At 31.0% G+C, this 13,755-nt stretch overlaps 1 protein-coding gene across 4 annotated transcripts in view; it reads left to right on the top strand.

The window, feature by feature from the left end:
- Positions 1-12,464, top strand: part of LOC134271942 (atrial natriuretic peptide receptor 1-like) — an 86,395-nt gene extending 73,931 nt beyond the window's left edge. For 2 of the 4 annotated variants that reach the window (XM_062754176.1, XM_062754173.1), the window contains exons 7-25: positions 4,238-4,348; positions 4,692-4,827; positions 4,973-5,127; positions 5,835-5,961; positions 6,875-6,956; positions 7,387-7,483; positions 7,783-7,957; positions 8,175-8,260; positions 8,902-9,006; positions 9,410-9,481; positions 9,593-9,752; positions 9,834-9,980; positions 10,139-10,322; positions 10,709-10,846; positions 10,960-11,083; positions 11,208-11,276; positions 11,517-11,679; positions 11,781-11,891; positions 11,985-12,464. In XM_062754176.1, coding sequence (XP_062610160.1) covers positions 4,238-4,348; positions 4,692-4,827; positions 4,973-5,127; positions 5,835-5,961; positions 6,875-6,956; positions 7,387-7,483; positions 7,783-7,957; positions 8,175-8,260; positions 8,902-9,006; positions 9,410-9,481; positions 9,593-9,752; positions 9,834-9,980; positions 10,139-10,322; positions 10,709-10,846; positions 10,960-11,083; positions 11,208-11,276; positions 11,517-11,679; positions 11,781-11,891; positions 11,985-12,364 — 2,622 coding nt within the window. In that variant the 3' untranslated portion in view covers positions 12,365-12,464. The remainder of the gene's footprint in view (positions 1-4,237; positions 4,349-4,691; positions 4,828-4,972; positions 5,128-5,834; positions 5,962-6,874; positions 6,957-7,386; positions 7,484-7,782; positions 7,958-8,174; positions 8,261-8,901; positions 9,007-9,409; positions 9,482-9,592; positions 9,753-9,833; positions 9,981-10,138; positions 10,323-10,708; positions 10,847-10,959; positions 11,084-11,207; positions 11,277-11,516; positions 11,680-11,780; positions 11,892-11,984) is intronic. The other 2 variants (XM_062754177.1, XM_062754175.1) reach the window with 1 other exon arrangement.
- The last annotated feature ends 1,291 nt before the right edge of the window (positions 12,465-13,755 follow it).

Here is a 13,755-nt window from a genome sequence, read left to right as displayed (position 1 = left end):
GAAACAGATGTGTCAGAATCTGTTATCTTTTATCTCAAGCTCACCAGGATATATCGTATAGTCATAAGAATAGAAATTACCATTGTTAATTAACAATACATCGTCGATATATCTAAATGTCGAGTTGAAGGCCACAGCAAGTTTCTTCTTTTCATGCATAAGATATTGTACAAATTCTGCTTCATATGAATACAAAAATAGGTCTGCTAATAACGGAGCACAATTGGTACCCATAAATTATGTAAATAGAAATTTATATACAGATGTACATGTACTAAGTATTTTTCTCGCTCTCAGGGTCAGATGGTACGATACAGACTGTAATGCAAAGAGTGCTTTGGCTGCCGCAGTAGATGCAAAATCAAAATTTGACCCTCATCTATTCCTTGGACCACCATGCTCAGCAGGCAAGTATATGCATAACTTTGATTCATCCCAAATTTTCTTTTGCTGAATAGCAAAAACACTGCACGGTTATTTTAAAATGCATTGTCTTAATTGTTTTGCCATATATTAAATTTTCAACATTAAAAAAAATCATTGTATTTTGCACCTGTTTCAATGAACAATAGTTTAAAAAAAATCATTGTATTTTGCGAAATCCTGTTTATTTCAAACAGAAATGTGAACAATAAAACTGCAAAATTGTTATGTAAAAGGGCAATATATCATACAGTAATCAAATGAGCATTTAATATTCAAATAAACAAATTATGCTTGCTTGGTTGCCGGACAACCTTATTTTTGCACTAAAGCATTGCCCTCGGGACCCAGTTCTTAAGTAGCCTCAGGCAATGTTTCTTTAGCATATTGCTCTGAATTCTTCGACAACATGTAAAAGTATGCAAATAAATTCTCAATAATTACCTTTATTTTCTGTGTGAAATAAGGTGAATATTGTCTAAATGGTTTGACTGAAATCTTAAAATTTTGCAATTTCCACAAACTGAATTAAATAAAGAAAATAGATAGGTTGAAAAAGCCATTTACCAAAAAAAGCATCTTTGTTTGTATAAACCAATTTTCTAAAAGAAAAGTGTTTGGTTTTTCTTAGGATACTTCATTCAAATTTTGTAATATGCATTTGTTCATATCTCTCCGTTTCATGAATATTTACTGCATTAATTTACAGGACAAATTAGATAAAGCATTGCATTGGAAAGTGAACTGCGTCAGTAGTCTAAGCCTTCAGGTGTAAACATTCAGACATTGCACTTAATTTAATGAGTAAAAAAAGAGTATTAATGAATCATTCTCGTAGAACTAAAACCCACCAGAAATACAACCGTTTGTAGAATAGACATACATGTGGCAAATTCTATTTTTAGTTTAAAGCAATATGAGCTGCATTTTTGAGAATTTTATTTTGCTGGTAAAATGTGTTATTATACTAATTTAAACCCTTATGATCAGACCAAAATAAAGTTTTAAAATTTTTAAGAAGAAATATTTCATTTATAGAGTATTATGAAGAAATTATTGTACAGGATACTTTTGCTTCAAAAAGCTAGTTTTATTGCAAATATGAACAACAGTTATATTGAAATAGTAAAAATTTGCAAAAAATTTTCCACAAACATGCTTGTTTAATGAAAAATATACCCAAAGACCAATGTATCATTTATTCGATTAGTCGATACTGGGAATAGTTTTACAGAGTAATTTACAGGTATTATAAAGTATTTTCAACATGTGCATCAAGATAAGTGCAAAATAAGTGACAGCACTAAACAACTTTTGAGAGGCTATTATAAAAACTAAAAGAAACGTTTACAATTATTTCCAAGAACGATTTTTTTTAATTCCGAACAAGAATTATTTCCAAAATCGATTCTAGAATGAAAGTTATTGAATTTTTAAAGATATTATTTTGATAAATAATTATCCTGTATTGTTTGTTTTAGGTATGAGAGGGGTTGCCCTCCTCGCCTCCCATTGGAACACACCGATTTTTGGATGGGTATCACAAGAAGAGGAATTTCAAGACAAAAAAATGTATTCGACCTTGGTACGGTTTCTTGGACCCCTAAATCGATTTCGTAAGTACAAAATTTCGTTTCAACAATATGATTTTGATTCAGAGGGGAAGTATCCTTAAATTTTATTAGAAAATAAAATTTAATGTTGTTTTCCAAAACTTTTCCAAAATTCTTTTCCAAAAAATTTTTTTTCAAAACTTAGTACTACTGATACCTCATATCTTAAATCTTTTATCAGAATATATTGTAGGAAGTTGGTTGCATGAATTTTGCTTTTTTGTTTTAACTTCTCTCTTTTTTTCTTATCTAGAGAAACTGATGACGACTATGTGTATTCTTTTAGTCCTTGGGGTCCTGTATAAGGAATCTTTAGTTATTCTTTCGACTTTATAAAATTCCGAAATTGAAACAGCAAACCTATTTCATTATACAATATGGAGTATAAAATAAATTGTTATGTCTTTGTCTTGGTGTAATCTAGAATGGGTTTAATCACCTTTCTAAAGAGAAATAAACAGTCCTCGGACATATTTGAATTAAGAGTTTTATAGTCAGAGTATGACAAAAAGTTTAAAAAGGGATACTCTGAAATTGGATCTAGGGGGTATATTTATTGCAGCGCCTGCATGACACAATGCTCCAAGGAATTATAAGATTTCATTTAATAGACATATGTATATTTTTTTCAATCTTTTTCTTCCAGCTGGTGTTATGTTCCATATGACGTCCCTCTTCAAATGGAATCAATTTGCTGTGATGTACGATGAGAGGGATCCATACCGAGCTGTGGCATCTGCCATTTCGGAGAAAAAATCCATCGAAAACGACGAGGATGAAACAAAGAACTGGTACAGCATCATACGGTCGTTCAAGGTTTCCAATGACATGGAAGAGAAAGAGATAGAAGACATGTTTATTCAATTAAAACGATATTCAAGAAGTACGATGTCATTTTGCTTATATTATACAAAAATCTTATAATGAAAAATTGTATAGGTTGAAAGTAATTTTAAAAGACATTTTTTATTAAATTATATTTAATTGATTACATATGTATGGGATGAAGAGCAATTTAAAAGAAATTTCCATAGATATATTTTTAAAGAAATATTTTGTTAAAACAGGTCAAATGTATTATAATTACATGTAAAATTGAATATTGCTATGTTCGAAAAGCTTAAAATGGCTTGTTATTTTAAAAGAATTAAAGAATGACTAAGGATAATCTTGGACTCCTTTGTCTTGCAGTTATCGTGATGGCATTACCCTGGTTAGATATGCGGAGATACATGTTAGTTGCCCATAGACTTGGGATGACAAATGGAGAGTATGCTTTCCTCTGCATCCATGGAGATGTACGTTAATTCTGATATGTGCACATGTACTTTTTGGGCATATGTTTCCACTCTCTTTTCCTTAAAATTAAAATATGACATCACAGACATAATTATGATACATTTCTGATTGTAGCTCTATACGTACGATAGAATGGAAACTGATGTGTTTTCTGACAGGGTTTGGAGAAGAAATGACTCGATTGACGAGATAGCAAAGCAGGCGTTTGAACCAGTATTGCATGTAAACACTTTTACTTCACTTTTTGGGCACCTTAGTATTGCATCTGACAAGTTGCAATATTCGATCTTTGCCATTTAATAGAATGATTTTTTTATTTATATGGTGAAAATTTCTTTTCATTTTGTATATTTTGAAATATATCATAAAATTTGTATTCCTTTAGATTTCATTTATATGGTATGATTCTATTTGCATTCCATAATTTTCATACGTATGTAAAATTTTACAATAGAAATGGAAAAGTTTTGAATATAAAAGGAAAAAATGTACATTACAAAAGAAAAATTATACACTACATAGGAAAAAAATATTCAATACAAACAAAAAAAACTAATTGATACAAATGGAAAATTACATTATAGAATTCAAATAGGAAACTTTGCAATACAAATGAATATGAAGTACTACAAACTGAAACATAAATCTTAAATGGATAGAAAATTTTACAATACAAAAAAAATTATACAATGCACATGAAATCGATTAATACTGCAACGTTGGACATGCTAGTACATGTACTAATTTTCTTTTAATTCAAATGAAATCATAGGTTAATTTTTTGACTGAACACTTTTTTTTTTTGATAAGCTCACCCAAAATTATGTATTCCATTGCTCTTACTCTGATGTCCGAAAAACATGCTGTTTTCATGAAATCATAAAATTTTGAATATCAAATAGATTATGATGAAACCTCTCGAGAAAAATAACTGGACACTTTTCAAGGCTGTTGCTGATGAGTATGGCGATAAAACTGATCCCAACTGGAATCTTCCTATCGAGCATACCTCAGTAAGTACTAAGTTTTATGAAGTCGATGGGATGATTTTCATTTATAAATCGAAGCACAAATACGGTGTAAAAGTTATTTATCTTTTATTCCCGCAGTTACAAAGATGATATAAAATTTTGTAAAGATGGGTTATTTAATTTTGGAGAAAAAAAAACTTTAAATTACACATTTATTCAATGTTTTCATTTGTTCCATTTGTATTTTTGTTGCTCAGTTTTAAATAAATTATAAAATAAGGGGCTTATCACCTGGGTTATATGTAATTTCTAAAATACTTCTGATTCCTTTATTGATAATAAAAAGGTAATTAAAGATAATTAGTGTAAATTAATTGTTTTTCAGCCCGATGCCTATTCTCCATATCTTTACGATGCAACATTAATGTGGGCAATGTTGGCCGATAAAATCTTAAAACAGAATAAAAATCCTCATGATGGAGAATACATGTTTAAGATGGCAGCAACATTAACAGAAGAAGGTATTTAAATAATTGTTATATTTAACGGAATTTAATATTGATCACTGATCTTTGACTTCAGACCAAAAACTCCTTTTACAAATGGTAAAATCTCGTCTTTAAAGTAACAATTTGTTTAAGTTTTAAAAAAATGTGATATTTCCAGAGGAAATTGACGGACTTACTGGAAGAGTTAACTTAGATGACAAGGGGGATAGAAATCTTGATTTTCAAGTCCTTGACATGTCTGAAAATGGCACATTCACAAGAATTATCACCATTAATTATCTCGGGAAAGGCATCAGAGAGGTCAATTTTGAGGTACGTATGCATTTCTTTGTTTTATGGGGTTTTTCCTGTGTATTTAAATGGTCCATTACGTGACAATACTACTGATACATGTAGCATTCGATCCTTGTTTACACAACATCATAAAATTGAATTAAGTCTTACAACGTTTATCATTTTACTATCGTCCACGTTTCCTTCAAATACCCTTTCTTTTTTTATATCTCCAATGTTATCTGTACTATTCATAGTTTTATTATGAAGACCAAAAACTATTCATTGAAAAATAACGTCTTTTTTACAAAAATCTACATAAATCTCATATGTTCGTATTTAAAAATAATTTATGAATGTATGTAAAAACTTCCTAAGCATTGGTTTTAGATAAGTGAAAGAAATGGAGAGAGGGGGAATCTACATGTTCATTGAATGTGCATATTTGAGACGTAATAAAAAGAATTCAAATATGTGTCAACTGTAATATTTTATTTTTTATAATTATGGTGGTTTATGCATTATGTACCTCATATTTTAAATTTTCTTTAATTTTATATTATTTTTCAATCGTCATATAAAACCAAGTATTTTGATCAAAATATCTAGGGGAAGATATAAAATATATGTAAATAGGTAGGTCCTGCTTTCTTCTATTTAATTATTAAATTTAATTATTATGGTTAGAAATTCTCAAATGTCGTTTGCCATTGATGTCATATGAGAACAAAAAGTTATCTTCAAAGGGCAACAAGACAACAGACCAAGTGAGTCGATGGCCAAATGATAAAATCGGTGTTCACAATGCCCCTCCTGACGAACCTGAATGCGGATTTGATGGGAAGAAATGCCCTGAGGAAAATGAACAACCAGGTAATTCCTCAACTATTTATAGTTTAAAATCAAAATAAGTCTATCGACAAGTTGCTTCAGATAAAATGAATGACCATAGTTATGATGCTGTGACATGTCACATTAATAACCTCCTTCCTTGCGGTTTTTTTTCCGGGGAAAAACAAAAGCGATATTGATAAGTCATTAATTATGTGCCGCGGGTAATCCGTAGTAAAGAGGAAGGCAATGATAGCGTTGAATCTGGTTAAGCGCTATATAATTCATCACTAGAATAGCGATCTGTTTGAGAATACGATATGCAAATGAAATTATATATATCACTCGCTTTTTCTCCTAAACGATTTTTTATCTGAGTGACTGGAAATAGGATATATGTACTTTTGTCTTTTAATGTGTAACTAGGAAATATTTACATTTGTACTCTATAATTATAATCACATTATATAATTATCATCACTTACACCTGATGGTATCATAGCACGTTCAAATTAACAATATACTTCAGTTCTGATCATGAAAATGCAAGATAAAGTTATATAAAGAAAATATGTCTATATATATCAATTACATGAGTGATTGTTCGGTGGAGATGTTCATTCCTCCATGACACTTGATCCCACCTCAGATGTTTTAGAGGTCCATGAATGCTCTGCTCCTGATTTTTATTTTTAATGGACTTTTGAGCCTGAATACTATTTGTTATCTAATTGAATTATTTAGTTAAATTAAATCATATTAATATAAACTTAATTTTAAAGTTCATAATTTTATGAACACTGATCTTACATTTTGTAATATTTATGCCTATTTACATGTAAATAGCAATTTGCTAACAATAATTAAGAAAAAGTCTAGTTTCAATTTGCATAGATAAGTAAAAAATATATTCTTGGTATGGATTTTATATTGCTGTCTATTTTTGTTATTTTAGATAACACATTCATCATTGTATTCTCTTCTGCTGCTTCTGGATTTGTTGTCATAGTTGCAATCATCGTACACTGCGTTCTCAAGTAAGAAGGATTATAAACAATGTGTCTTATTTCTTTAGTGTTTCTTTAATTTAGAAAGGACATTTTGAAAAATAAGTATTTACTTCTTTAAAAACACATTAACGCACTTAACGACTAGACAATGAAATGAAATACACGCCTTGGTGGCAAGTGTTTAAATTAGTACCAAAACAATAAAACAAGAAGATATATTTTTCAATAGGAAAATTCAGAGGGAAAATACCTAAAAGAATTCTGGTTCAGGATTAAATTTATTTGAACGGGGGAAATTATAAAGGACTTGTGCATTTTAACCTTAAATTATATATTTTTTTCCGATTTTATTAGAATAAGGATCAATTCTTTTGTTTCTTAATTTTGGAAGCTATAGACATTTTTAAATACTTTATAGAATAGTAAGTATCTTTTATATGAACTTTTTTTTATTAAGGCGTTACAGAAGAATCAAGACTTTGAAGAGTATGATCTGGCAGGTGCGATTTGAGGAAATTGACTTTGTTACTGCTCTCCTGACTGGCAGCGTCAGGGTAATTTATTTTATTAATAATAATTAATTATTATAATAATAAATTATTTTCATTTAATTAGCTATTGTTAAAGCTCTAGTCCAGCAAATCAATAGATTATTAATCGGGATATATCTTTAAATTGCATATTTCATAATGAATAATTTTTCGAATGGTCTTTCACATATGAAATCATTATACGACATACATGTACATACCCTTTTTAATCCAAAGAATTAAATATTTCCTGTATTTCCTGTACTTTTTCCTATTTTGAGATATTTCCAAAACTTTAACCAAAGATATTGTTCTCACATAAGTCTAGCTTTAAGAACCTTGCAAGAAGAAAAGGGAGCGGTAACAAGAGGAAATCTCGTCCCAGCAGAACAGAAAGTCCATTACAGAGTGAATTAAAGGTTTCCCCGGATCACTCACCCGCTTTTCTTAGTAAACCGGAACAGGGTACAATGTTTGGCTCTGTAGCTTACATCAGAGGTAAGTATTTAATATATGTAAATTGGAATTAATATAAAACAAAGGAGAATATTAAATTCATTTCCATCACTTCAGAAAATGACAGGGATGAAGATTTCGTGTGAACGTATAATTTTTACATATTTATGCAGAATTATTCTCTTTCAAAGGCGCATTTCATCACTGTATTTTAAAAACTGATTGTGTAATAATAATAATGTGCATATTTATTTTTTAGGAAGTCTTGTATCTGTCAAGAGATTGACCAGGAGTAATGTTAACTTGACGAACATGCCAAAGCAAATATTACAGGAGCTGAATAGGGTAAGGAAAAGTTTCTTACTTTAGATAAATTAAACAAAAATGTATCAAAATGTTACAAAAAATTTTTCCATAAAAATGTAATGCCTCTTTCACGAGCTATTACTCATATTTCCCTATTTTAGCTGTTTTACATATAATACATAAAAATAAAAAATGCTGAATGCATTTTCTGTTTTTAAATTAGATTTTCAAAAAAATTACACTTCATCCCAGTTATCTTAAGGAATATTAATATACATCGTTATGGGAACAGATGTATTATTATAAAACCTATTCAAATGCAATTGTTCCTGGGCCTTTGCAAAACAAATGCTTCTACGAATAAATGATTTTACCGTATGTCGATTTTCTTTATTGTTATCATAATCTTGGTGAAAATGCTATGCCACATAACTTCATTTTTATTCGCTTTTGATGGTTATCCGATTTCAGAAATTTATTTTCATGCATAATTATCTTAATCGTTTACATGTTCTAAGTGAATAAGAATGTATTATTATTTTGTCTTCTAAGCTGTGAAACAATGACAAAAGACTATTGGAGAAGTTCTGATTAAGGAACAAAGAACGCATAGACATTATTTGACGACTTAAATGTTTGAATTTCATTATTTATTTATATTCTATAATATTTTTCCTTAGCTAATGGAGCTGAAGCATCAGAACTGCTGTGCATTTGTGGGGGCCTGTATTGACCCAGGTCGGATCCTTCTGTTGTGGGAATACTGTGTGAAAGGAAGTCTTCAGGTTAGTAAGGCCAAAAGAATTAGGCATTAAATGAATAACTTAATATTTAATAAGTATTCGTATGAAATTGACTGTAATTATTCCTCACATTCTCCTTTGTCAGATTTATAGCAAATCAAACTTCTGATTTTATTTTACAAAAAAAAACACTATTAAACAAAACATAAAATCGCCCATTTTTGACATCAGTCAGCCATAAATGTGTGCAACTAATGAACATAGTAAAGAAAAGAACCTGTACCTTTACTTTTCATTAAGGAATTAAAACATGTATATATTATGTGGGGCATTTTACTCAAATATCTACAATAAAAAAATCCACATAATGCATTTATAAAACTCATTAACGAAGTGCATCGTTTGATTTACTATCGTGCATAAACAATTTTTAATCATTTCGCAGGATGTCATATGGAACCAGAATATCAAGCTTGACAGGATGTTTATGTTTGCATTGTCTCAAGATATCGCAAAGGTAACTCTTCCTTGATAATCTGATGATTTTAAAGTTCCTATCGAAAAAGTTTTCACAGTTTCAAAATTCTAGAAAAAAATTTTTTCAATAATTAAAATGATTTCATTTCAGGGATTAGACTTTATTCATAAGAGCTCTATACATTTCCATGGAAACCTGAAGAGTTCAAACTGTGTGGTGGACAGCAGGTGGACTTGTAAACTGGCAGATTTTGGAGTACCCAGTCTTCGTTACTGTGACAAATGTCAAAAGGAGGAAGAAAACCCAGACAGTAAGTTTTGTTTTACCCAAAAATAAACATTTCACATGATATATTTTTACTGAATCAAAAATGTATTATTATTATTATTAGAACTTCAATGGACTGCCCCGGAGATACTACGATCAGAGAAAACGATTGACAAACAGAAGGCAGACATATTTTCCCTTGGAGTCATCCTCAAAGAAATCTTTACTCGATCAGGGCCTTATACAGAGTACTCTTTTCTCAGAATTAAAGGTATACTGTATGCATTTAGCACTTTTTACAAATATTGATTTATTTGCAGTATATACAATATTTACGAATGTACAACATTTACTAATTAAAGTATTTATGTTCAATAAACATATACTAGCGTTAATTACGTAATTTACCTATTAAAATGCATATTTCAGAGATTATCGATAAAGTGAGATCCCCAGTCGGCGGATCACCTCCATTTCGCCCGAAGCTTTCCGTGGATGTTCGACAGTCTCAGGATTTGTTCGCCTTAATCGAAGAGTGCTGGAGTGAGCATATCATAATCAGACCCTCTGCTGGCAGAATTTTGAAAACCTTAGCTAGAATAAATCCTTCAAAGTATGTTTACGTTTCCTTTCCAGGTGTTTTAATTTTAAGGTCCTCGAAATCAGATTTTTATCATTAAGAAGGAATGTTTTTTAAAAAAAACCTTTCTCCATTTCTCTTTTGAATAATAAAACAACTATGATTCTTTGTCTTGATTAAATAGTCAAAGTGTAGTTTCTAGTTTTGCAATATAATATAAAACTTCCTCTACGCGGGACGTTTGCTAAAATGACAAAATAATTTCACTGATAGTAACAAGAAATGTTGTACATTGTGGACCTATATGATTGTGGTGTTTTGACTACTCTCAATAAATTAGCCCTAATTAAGTCTTTTGTTATTTCATTTATCAAATGTATATTTTTTAATCACAATTTAAGATAAATTCTTCATTTTAGGATGACCATGATAGACAATATGATTGCTATTTTGGAGAAGCATGCCAACCATTTAGAAGAGTTGGTAGCGGAGAGGACGAGCGAACTGGACGCCGAAAAGAAGAAGACAGAGAATCTTCTCTACAGAATGCTTCCACAGTAAGATTATAATCTCTTTTAGTAAAATTTCAAATACATCGTTATCAACCCTTCTATCAATTTTTAAAACTATATAAACATACCGATAACAACTTATTAATATTTGTTTTCAGATCTGTAGCCGACGATTTGAAGAAAGGGAAACCGATAGAAGCCGAGCATTTCGACGAGACCACAATTTACTTCTCTGATATTGTTGGATTTACCACAATATGTGCAGGGAGTTCTCCAATACAGGTAAACTACTCACTTTAATCTATCAGCTTAACTGTTTTAAAGGTAAATTGCATACATAAGTAATTTTTTTCAAATTTAATTCAAATTTGAAACTCATTTAACTTCTTTGCATTATCAATTTCAGGTCGTTAATTTGCTAAACAGCCTGTACACACTTTTTGATGACATCATCACAAGATACGACGTTTACAAGGTAAATGCCATATTCATACATAACATAGTGTGTGTTTTGTTTGGGTTGTAAAATATTATCAACTGTATACTTATTTTATTTTTCGGAATATCATTAATTATTTATGATCATATATTGATATTAAAAGAATGGATTAAGGGCATAAAATAAATTAAAAAGATGAAAAAATTTATTCACATCTGGTTAATATTTTCATAACTTTGTGCATTATAATCAATTCAAGTATTTATATTTTTCCAGGTGGAAACTATTGGAGATGCATATATGCTTGTAAGTGGCCTACCAAAACGTAACGGAAATAGACACTCCAAAGAGATAGCGGACTGCGCCATGGATATAATGGCTTCCATCGGTTCTTTCTCCATTCCACATCAACCAAATAACAAACTGAAAATTAGAATCGGTAATGAGTTTGTTTGATTTTATATTTAGCCCTTTCCTTTATGCTCTGTACTAAGATTTTTTTTTATTTCGAAATAACTGTTTTTTAAATCTTCTATATAGGAATACACTCCGGTCCTGTTGTGGCAGGAGTTGTCGGTCTTGCTATGCCACGTTATTGTCTCTTTGGTGATACTGTCAACACTGCTTCTCGTATGGAGTCAACTGGTCTACGTAAGTAATTACTCTAATTTTTTTTTTAATATTTCAAACCAAATATAAAATTATCTCATCAAGTAAATTACAAAATATATGTTTGAATTGCAGCATTGAAGATTCACATGAGTGCTGTCACTTATGATCAACTTGAAACGTTTGGATGTTACCATATCATGTATAGGGGTGAAACAACTGTGAAAGGAAAGGGAGTCATGAAAACCTACTTTTTAGTTGGAAAAGATGGTTTCTCAAAAGAACTTCCAAGTATCACAGAAGAGGATTTGACATTAAAATTTTCTCCATCTACCTCGAGTGACCTTCATTATATGGGAGTCGGCACAACTTCACCAGTGACGCCAAAAACAAGTGTTACTACCATAAAGGAAAACGAATTAGAAATAAACTGTGATAAAGATACTTGCGCATCGGAAGAGAGGCGTCTTGCACTTCCTCGGCGACCCAGTATGATGGAGATTTCGGCCTTATGACGGTACGCCTCGGGTGCTGGGACTGTCCAAGGTCCTAGTGCCCGAGCCTCGACCGTCAACGGGGTCTCGTCGAATATCATAACGAATAATCCAGAGAGGTGTCGGAAGACTGGTTTATCTTGTGTATCTCAGAAAAACAAAGAGAAAGAAGTGACACACAGAAACAGTTGTATTGGAGAAACAAAAAGACTTTCACAACTTGATGCTGACCAGATTAGTAAAAATGACTTTTGTGAACTTGATGTTAAGAAAAAGTACAGCACAGGAAGCCAAACAGGGGATTCTGGGATAGGAAGCTTTCGAAGGACTACAAGCAATAGTAGCTCATTAACTGACGTAAACACGTCATTACAGAGGCAAACTAGGTGCAACAGACGTAAGTTTAGCGCAGGAGATGTTTCGGATAACATCCGCACTTTCCAAAATCGAAACGGTGTAGGAAAGCTCAAAATAAGGAAACTTAGTGCTGAGAGTTTCTTTGAAGGATATTGTCAAAGCAAGAAATCTCCAGAAACCGAAGACTTACGATGCAGAAAGTACAGCTTTGAAAACTTTTTCCGAGGATTATTGGGGAACAAAACAAAAGTTACTAAGTCGCCGTCAAATAATGTTTTGGAAACCCATTCGGAAAAAAGTGAAGTAAATGAGACAAAAGATTTCTCTTCCACTAACAAAATCACTTTGCTTGAACAATGTCATGAAAACCTTGCATTTGAAAGCAATGAAAATAGTTTGCATAAACATGACGAAGCAGCAGTCCAAGAAATACTGAATGAACTTCATGAAATGGCTTCAGATCCAAAAAATCTTACATCTGATGTCTCAATGGCAGAAAAACTAACATTTCCTTTGAAAAATGGCTTTCCTCGCCATAGGGTCTTGGCTAAGTCAGACTCGGGGTATGGGACAACTGAAAACCTGAGCATCACAAGTGCCACGACATTTCTGTGATAATATTTTGTATAACTGACGCTTTATGTCTCATATTATACCATGGAAAGATATGATATCACTGATATTCATTTTTGTTATCGATTTTAAAGTCTTCCTTTTTTGTAATAAATTGTGCCAAAAATATTTGAAATTTGAAATGCAATCTCATGTTTTAATGAAATAAAATATACTGTTGTTATTTATTTTCAGTTATTTCATAGAAATAGGAAAGTTGTTTTCAGAATAAATATTTCCATTTGTCTAAAGTCAAGAATACATTAAGTGTTTTGGCGATGCGTGTACTTTAATTTGTATGAAAATGCATGATAAATATTATTTGGAAATAATAACGTCTCACATTCTCATTATCATGAAAAGTGAAAATTTGAACTGCATTCAGTACTAGTAATCAATTATGCTCAATTTTTAATGGAAACGTCAATCAATAATTGTTCAAT

The sequence above is a fragment of the Saccostrea cucullata genome, unplaced genomic scaffold (assembly GCF_032062105.1).
Source record: "Saccostrea cucullata isolate Sc308-1 unplaced genomic scaffold, CSIRO_AGI_Scuc_v1 ctg1016, whole genome shotgun sequence".
Classification (NCBI taxonomy): Eukaryota; Metazoa; Mollusca; class Bivalvia; order Ostreida; family Ostreidae; genus Saccostrea; species Saccostrea cuccullata.
Note: the sequence above shows the minus strand (reverse complement) of the source record. Positions and strands in the feature narration are given on the sequence as shown.